This window comes from Lycium barbarum, chromosome 5, assembly GCF_019175385.1.
Source record: "Lycium barbarum isolate Lr01 chromosome 5, ASM1917538v2, whole genome shotgun sequence".
Lineage (NCBI taxonomy): Eukaryota > Viridiplantae > Streptophyta > Magnoliopsida > Solanales > Solanaceae > Lycium > Lycium barbarum.
In genome coordinates, this window is record NC_083341.1 from 69,976,064 (window position 1) to 69,985,055 (window position 8,992).

At 37.9% G+C, this 8,992-nt stretch overlaps 1 protein-coding gene across 1 annotated transcript; it reads right to left on the minus strand.

The window, feature by feature from the left end:
- Window positions 1-606: 606 nt before the first annotated feature.
- Window positions 607-7,855, minus strand: LOC132640929 (uncharacterized). The gene is made up of 3 exons (XM_060357736.1): window positions 6,899-7,855; window positions 4,988-5,234; window positions 607-1,152 (listed from the first exon to the last, which is right to left on the minus strand). The coding sequence occupies exons 1-3, from the start codon at window positions 7,235-7,237 to the stop codon at window positions 767-769; spliced, it is 972 nt and encodes a 323-aa protein (XP_060213719.1). The 5' UTR covers window positions 7,238-7,855; the 3' UTR covers window positions 607-766.
- Between the last annotated feature and the right edge of the window lie 1,137 nt (window positions 7,856-8,992).

Consider the following 8,992-nt stretch of genomic DNA (forward strand, 5'->3'; position numbering starts at 1 on the left):
TCTTTGGTTCTTTTGAAGCTTTATTAATCACTCCTTAAAAGAGAAACTGAAAAATCTCATTGGCTCTGATCCAAAGACTGCATAAGATGCAACAAGAACAATCCGCCCTTTTACAACAAGAAAAATCTCATTAATCTTCCATTTTGCATCCAAACGCCCTTTTACAGCAAATGAAGTGCTGAGAAACCAGGGGTTCTTTAACTAATCCGGAACATAAAAAGGAACAGAGACCAGCCATACAGTCCAGCATAAAACAACATGAAGTAATCTTAACTTCTTCTGTGTCCCCTGAAAACCAAATTAAGCAGGTACAAAAATGTGCCAGCTTGACAACAGGCTGCGGTTTGACAGTTCATTCTGACTGGCTGAAATAGTTGAGATTTGGGTTTATCTAAAGGAACAAGGACACTCTTCCACAGACAATCTTTCCTTTTCTTAGATAATATTAACTTTGTTAATTTTACAGCAAACAATGGTAGCAGAAACCAGTGAAGTATCTCATGGGGACACAATAATTGAATTTGGTTCATGTCAATTGGATAGCAACATCGCAAAAACTGTCTATCCAGCAGCAGAATATAAAATACCACCACAACACCACAGGCGTTCAGTAAACCTATTTTTTTAGATTAGTAACTTCTTTTTGGTAAAATAAAAATGTACCATGCCAAAAGTCTATATCTCCATTGAACCAGATTCTGATGTTTATTGTGCATTTAACAAATGAACAAGAAGATACATGCTCACTTCCAATTTAAGAAACATTTCACCGCAGGGGTTGCTGGTTGTAATGGTTCTTCTCCTTTTTCTTTGCAGCAGCTAGCCTTGCAGTCCTTGCGGCAGCCTCACTAGCCACAGCTTTGGCAGCAGCATCTACCTCCTTGCTTGATTTTTTCTTCTTAACAGATGCCATTTTCTTTATCTTGTCCTTCGCAGCAACAGTAGGTGCATCTTCTCCCTTCTCGGTTGCCACTGTTTCATTTGTCCCATTTCCAAGCCCAACACCATTGGATTGATCATGCTGCTCTTTAGACTCCTTTGTTGATTTGTCCTTCTTCTTCTTCTTCTTTGCACTCTTGCTCTCCCCAGGAGCATTATCATCCTTCTTAGCCATCTCTCCATTTGGTTTTTCCACCTTATCCTGAGCAGCACCTGCAAGTGGAATCGAGCATCAAGTCAAATCGGAATAGTCAATATATTAAACCAAAGTGCTTAGGAAAATAGTGAAAGATAGACAGACACACATACCAAATTTACCAATTCCAATCCAGAATGTAATATTAGGATAAATAAGTGACCACCATATTAGAGTTCCACATATTTGTAAGAATGTCACAAAATGATCAACGTTCCAATTACCAAATATGCATACTACTTTCAAGCCTCACCAGAAGAAGCATGCTTTCATTGAGGGAGAACAAGAAAAGGAGAAAGAACAAATGCCATAAGAAGATAGCAAGACGAGATTTATGGCTCGAACTTGCAGTAGTGAACGGGACAGCAGGAGATTTTAATGTTACAAGTTTTCCCGGGAAATGGGAAAATGATACCAGATTCACTTCAGGAATGAAAGAATTATCAAATTTTATACAAGATTTGGAGCAAAATGATCCTTATTTTTTCACCTGGACAAAAAGAGATAATTCAGAGGTGACTCAAGACTTGATAGATTTTTGTTCAACACGGAATGGGATGATAATTCCAATGCAATTAAGCAATATGAAATGCTGAAGGTCACCTCTGACCACAACCCAATCGAGTTACAATGCGATAGACGGGAAGAAGAAATCCTACTTCAATCTCGAAACTATATGGCTTGAATTTGATGGTTTTCTCGAGAGGATAAAAGGGTGGTGGGACACTTTTCATTGTATGGGATATCCAGACTGTATACCCACCTGCAAACTATAGATGCTAATAAATTGAAAGAACGGAGTAGCGAGTCCTTCGGCAATCTGGAAAGGAAAAAAGCGATATTCTCAGCAAGCTTAAATCCTTACAAAACGTTGAAGAGGATGGGAAGCTGAGTAAGATGCAACTAACTGAAAGGGCGACAGCCATGATGGAGCTACAAGAGATAGCAAAACAGGAAGAAATATCATGGAGACAAAATCAAGATTTGTGGTTGAAGGCCAGGGATAGAAATACCAAGTTCTTCCACAAGATTGCAAATTGCCAATAGAAGGCACAACACAATTGAAAAGCCCAGAATCAATGGGGTTGTACTGGAGGACCAGGGAGCAATCAATGGGGAGATTTATAAACTTTTATAAGAATCTGTTTAAGTAGAATGAGAACCGGAGACCAGCTTTCAAACCTGACTGCCTCAGAATCTCAGAGGAAGATAAGTATAGCTCCAAAGGCGGTTTTCCGAGGAGGAAGAGGAGAATATCATTAAAAGCTGTGAAGGTGAGAAAGGGCCAGGTCCTGAAAGATTTATTATGGCTTTTTATAAGCATTGCTGGTCCGTAGTCAAGGAAGATGTTATGGCATCAGTTAATTTTTTCCATCAAACAGGAAAATCCGAAAGAATTTTTAATGCTTCCTTCATAGCATTAATACCCAAGAAGGCAGGAGCGGAGGAATTGAAGAATTTTCAGAAAAATCAGCTTGATGGGGAGCTTCTACAAAATTATATCTAAGCTACTGGCAGAGAGATTAAAAAAGCTTCTAAATATTTTAATCGCGGACACACAAATGGCATTGCTTATCGCAAATGACTGCTTAGACAGTAGAAGAAGGTGGGGGAGAAGGGATAATGTGTAAGGTGGAGATAGAGAAAGCATTTGGTCATGTCAATTGGTCGTACTTGCTTAATCTTTTAAGAGAAATGGGATTTGGGGAGAAGTGGATTGGATCCATTGGTGCATATCAACAGTGATGTTTTCTATCATTATGAATAGAGCTCCAGAAGATAATTTTTCCCACTTACAGGGGCTTGCGGAAGGTAAATCTACTTTAACCTTTCTTATTCATTCTAGCTATGGAGGGAATCATTTCAATGCTTTATAAGGCCAAGTCATGGTAACTAGATTAAGGGCTTCAGTAATGGGACAAAGGGAACTGATAAGGTGGATGTTTCTCACATTCTATACGCTGATGATACACTTACACTCTGCGGGGCAGAGGAAAATCAACTGAGACACTTAAGAGCAATCTATTATTTGGTTGGACCGCAAATTCGATAAATGAAACTTTAACGACCCCAATCTGAGATCAATTCTCGGTCCTTCTGACCCGGCCCCCTCCAGTCCAAAAGGGTTGTCCGAAGCTGTGTCAGGATTGATGATCAACCTGGAAAGAGTTATTTGTTTCCTGTTACTGAAATGGATGGCATACAAAGATTGGGAGAGACTTTGGGTTGTTTGACAGAAGAGTTCCCTAACACCTATCTGTTAATGCCTTTAGGTGCCAAAAACAAAGCGAAACAAGTGTGGCAAAAGATCGAAAGCTTGCAACTTGGAAAAGGCAATACTCTCAAGGTGGCAGAGTTATCCTCATCAACAGTGTGCTCGACTCTATCGTATGTCTCTCTTCCTATTTCTCTTTCCTATTCCTGTCAGCATTAAGAAGAATCTCGACAAGACTAGAAGAAACTTTTTGTGGAATGGAAACAAAGAAAAGAGAGCCTTTCACCTAGTGAGGCAGAAAATGGTACGCGTGCGACGTGATAAGAAAATGGAGGGCTTGGAATTAGAGACTTGAAAGTACACAATCACGATCTTTAATAAATGATTAGGGAGGAAAGGAGCTTATGGAGAAAGGTAATCTCGTCTAAGTACGGAGAAAACAGAACCTGGTATTCAGGACCATACAATCATCATATGGTTTGGATTTTTGGAAACACATAGGCAGCTTGTGGCAACTTTTTGAAGCAAACACATAAATTAAGATTAGTAAAGGCATGAGAACTAAATTCTGGCAGGATGATTGGATCGGTCATACTCGACTTATGATGGCTTTCAATGACCTTTATCACCTCTCATTTAGTCCAGAGAACCTTGTGTCTCAGTGTTGAAATGGAAGCAACTGGTAATTCAACTTTAGAAGGTTATTCTTTGACTGAAAGTTCCTACACTGGCTCTTTTATTAATAGAACTAGAAAAGCTGACGTTAATTGAAGAAGTTGATCAACTTGTATGGGCAAGACAACAGAATGGCATTTTTACCACAAGATTCAAAATAAGGAGTTAGGCAATAATATGGGGTGGCAATGGAAGAGGCTATGGAAAACCAAAGCTTCTTTTAAGGTAGCTTGCTTTATGTGGTTGGCAACACATGATGCTTGTCTGACTACGCAATTCTACAAAGGGAATATCAATGTTTTGTTTTGTTTAGGAGATTTTCAGACCTTGTAATGCCAAGCACCATCTTGTGCTTGCCTTTATATTAATGAAATACTTTTTTTTTTATAAACATGGTGTCCTATATTAATGAAATACTTACCTGTTCAAAAAAAAAAAAAAAAAAAAAAGAAGAAGGGGCAGAGGGGAAGGATCACAATTAGATATGAATCAAATAATGTATAGTACTATATTTCCTTCTTGAAAATCAATTTGTGACATAAGGATACCCTTTCCTTTTAAGCCAACCCTTCCTTTTCTCATATGTTAATTTATTTTATAGATAACAGGGCAGACATTTAATCCATGTATATAACTTATTCTAAGCTACTAGTGCAGGATCCACTTTTTGGGGAACATGAGTCGAAGCATTCAAGATGTCTATCAGTTCTTCTTACTCTTTATAGATATTTAACAGATTAAGATGCAGCAAGAGGACAGAGCAGTATCCTGAATACAAATCAGAAGTGATAACAATAGAAGAAGTAAGCAGGCAGTTGGCCAACGTATCTTGTATTTTTTACAGAGCAAGAAATTTTAAAGAATTTCTCATGTGACAATAGTTTTTATCCAATGATTTCTCCGGACCTCCTTCCTTTTGGGTGAAGGAAGAGAAGTTTTAATTGCATTCATAAACAAATTACCTTGTGAATCATCATTGCTCTCAACTTTGTTTAATCCAAATTCAGCAAGCATAGCTTCAAGCTCGGCAAGTTCCTTTTTCTTAAGTTCCTTCTTTGAAAGCTGCCTTTCCGACTCTTTGGGTGCCACATTTTCTGCAGGCTTCTTAACAATTGGCTCCTTTTCCTCTGGTACATCAGGTTCCTGCTCGTGTTCTTCCTCGTTATCATCATCAGCTTCATCAAGGCCTTCTTCTTCACTTTCACTTTCCTGACATACAGATGATGAGAATTAATGCAGATAAACTGCTGAAGAAGGGAAATAATAGAATGAAAAACGAAACCTTCATTTTTGAGACGCTAAAATTTGATCACCAACAAATAATAGAATGATTTACTTTTACAAAGAGGAAAAATAGCAAATAGGGAGAGAAGAAAAGTTCTGGTATACCAAACTCTTTGTAGTTCCAAGCTTTCGTTAACAAAGTAAACAAGACATAAAATTGGTTTTTGCGAAGCAACTTCAAAACTAAGTATGGCCATCTTCAAACAGATATCAGAGAATAAATTTCAGTTTAAGCAACACTAACGAACTAGTGATAATCCTTCATGTCAAAATGGAAACCATGAACTACTGGCAACATGAAAGAGAAAAGCAAGAATATGAGTTTTATTCTAGATGGAAATACAAAAGAAAGATAGTTTATCAATTAAAAGCTCAGCATGGGACACAATATAAGGTAATAATCAATCAAAAGAACAGAAAAGAAGCAAGAAAGACTGGATGGAGACAGGAACAGAAAAGAAGCTAAGGACAAAGAATCAAGAAGGCAAAGATGATAAAAAGAATTTAGTCCCTCAACAAGCCTAGTGTATGCTCTAGAAATTAAGGTTCAACAGCTTCTCAGCCCAATGCCACCACCTAATGTGTTCAAAATAAAAGTCATCTCTTTAACAGCAACTTGAGGTAACATTTATACGTGCTTGGATTTTAATCCTTTTGGCAAAATACTCCAAGACAAAGTGGAAGCCTATAATTGTACATTTGAAATCACACTTTTTTTTTTCCTAAAGATAACTGTTGCACGCACCTGGATTTCACCGGGTACTTGCTACCTCCCAGCAGCCTAGGTACCGGGTAACTCCGCTCACCAAGGCTTGGGTAGATGAGAAGAACTCACGTAGTTTTTTTTTTCTTCCTAATTTGGATTTGAACCTTGATCTCCAAGGCTTGCACCCACTTGACCGACCACTAGGTCAATAACAAGAAATCCAACATATACTAATGAGCAAATTCAAGGGGAGGTGTCGTGGTGTATGTTACTCGCAGATGGATGTGTGGGCACGGAGAGATATGGCATCAGTGGCGGACAAGATAAGGAAATCGAAGCTGAGAGGTAAAGGTACTCCGAAGAAGAACTTGGGGGAGGTGATTACAGGACTTGTGAGATTACACTGGGTATGTTGTTGTTGTTGTACTAATGAGGAAATAAGAAAATATGGGAAACTTAAATGGAAATGGACTGTAGATTTTTATTTTATTTTTGGTAAAGTAATCAAATGTCATTAGTAAAGCATCCAGAAGATGCAAGGTTACAGGTGGGCAAAAGAAGCTGCTTCAAACAAAACAGGAAGCAAACTTGGACTGTAGATTTGTTTTTGTTAAGGATATTGCGTAAAATGTAATCCATAAGATAATGAATGCCTACATAGAAATGTGGGAAAGGCTATTAATATGATATAGGGAGGTTGCGTACATTACACCCCCTTGGGGTGCATTCGTGTCATGGACACAACATATCATTCATGAACACGTGGAGAAACAAATGAACGCATACTAGCAGCATAGAATTACCGTAATCTAGCAATCATCCATATAAAGCATTAAACCAAAAGGAATTTTCAATAACTTCAACAAAAATCAAGAATTGACACCTCGAGTGTAGTTACAGCAGTTTGCTTTGCCTTGTCATGATTAGCAGTTGTATCAGCTCCCCAAACAGCTTGGGGCGGAGCTGCAGTAGCATAGTAATCATCATCATCTTCGTCATCAACATCTGCCCACGATTTAACAGTCAATGGTGCTGGAGCCCAGAAAACAGGCTCAGGATCCTTGTCTGCCTGCTTCCCATTTCTAGAAGATGAAGCAGCGCTCTTCCCTTTAGAATCCTTATCAGACTTACTCTTCTTCTTCCTTAGTGTTCCAAGAGCCGCAAAAACGTTATTGTTGCTTATCACCAACTGTTCATCCTTCCTGTTTCCACCTCCCACCATTCTCTTCTTTATTTGTTTTTTGCTTGCGTAAACACAAATCCGACTTCACCTAACAACCTTTGTCTAATGCTAAGGTCTATCTCTCTCTCTCTCTCTCTCTCTCTCTCTCTCTCTCTATATATATATATATATATATATATATATATATATACACACAAAATTCTTCTAGGTAAAGTGCTGCAAAATCAAGATTTTCAATCGACTAAAATTGGGGGAAATAAAAGGAAATCGATAAGATTTTAAGTGATGATCGAGTAACGGTAATTTTCCGAGAATTATTTTCCGGGGAAAGGAGAAGATGGGGGATCGAAGATGACAAAGTAGATTTGGACAAGAAATGTCGGGGTTAAGGTTAATTTAGGGTTTGGATGACGAACGAGAGGAGGCTGTGTTGTGGCTGAGCCAGACAAGAGAGGGAACGATTGTACATACAAGTTAAATATAGCATGATACACAAAATTTGTGTTTTTGGTCAAGACTCAAGAGTAGAGTCTTCCGGATCTATATTTCTTTCTTTGGGATAGGGGATAGATTTTTGAGTGTTTACCAAAACCAAATAAAATTTCTTTTGGTCGAGCCCCTAGGTTACTGGTGTTTTTGGGTTGGTTCAGTCCTGTTTTTGGGTTTTCAGTTTGGTTATCCATTTATAAACATGCTAAATCACTAATCAAATCAATAAAATAACTATTATATATTTTTGATTTGACCAGTAAAAAAATGTTCTTTTAAATATTTTTTTCCTTTATCTTGTTTTCATTTGTTCGTATATACAGTCTTCACAAGATATTTTTTACTAAAACAAACGCCATGAACTAATTAAAAAAAAATGCTCCTTTGCATCTTTGAATATTCTTTTTCTTAGCTGCATTTTTTGAGTTTTTGTGTTGGAGCTGAGCTTCATCTCGAACTGTTGTCATACCAAAGGCAAATAACTGTTGTCTTTGGTGAATAGCTGCCATACATAGCAGCAAAGGGCATAAGTAAAGGTATCAACATCCAAGCACAACAGTTGCTCGTCAAGCAACTGTCTTTGTTCGGGAGAGTACAACAGCTGCCTATTTAAGAGCAGTTCGAACCCTAACCAGTAGCAGCCCCTCAAATTCCATTTCTCCCTTTCGAGCTCTCAAAATTAGATATTAAGTATAGAAAATGAACTAGAAAATATCGAAACTCAAAGGGCATAGGCAACCCTTATTCTCTCCGAACTCCATTTCTTTTTCTGAACTCAGATACGAGTATTTACAAAGGCGAACTGTCACGCTCCAAAATCCACCCTGGACGCAACAAGCATCCAATGTTATGAACAACACAGGAAGCACCTTATAAAATCAATAGACGTCTAATCTCTTTCAATAGTCTCTTAATATTTAGTTAAAACAGTCATTTATGGCTAAATGAAAACAAACTCATACTTACACAAAAAAAAAAAAAAAAAACTGTGGAAGTCTAATAGGAATGCTAAATCATAAAACGTGGAAAACGCCTCAATAAGTCATACGAGACTTTCAACACCTACCCACAATCTGACAATTATCCATGGAGCTTCTAAGATAAAAAAAAAATGAGTATCTAACTTCGGGACGCAGCCCGAAAACTGAAATAAATAAATAAATAAAGATAGAGTGGTGTCCCACGAACAAGGGTGTGGGCTCACCAATAAGTCTGTAAAGCAGCAAGTTCTCCTACTTCGTACGTGTATCACGAACCTGCTCTTCTTCGTTATCTAACATACTATCAAAAACAAAAATGTTATGC

Bases quoted from the DNA above. Each gene is read 5' to 3' on its own strand.
- LOC132640929 (XM_060357736.1), bottom strand. From the start codon at position 7,237: ATGGTGGGAGGTGGAAACAGGAAGGATGAACAGTTGGTGATAAGCAAC. The intron at 5,235-6,898 runs GTGTCAATTCTT...TCTGTATGTCAG, and splicing joins CTGCTGTAACTACACTCGAG to GAAAGTGAAAGTGAAGAAGA. The intron at 1,153-4,987 runs GTAATTTGTTTA...TTCCACTTGCAG, and splicing joins GAGCAATGATGATTCACAAG to GTGCTGCTCAGGATAAGGTG.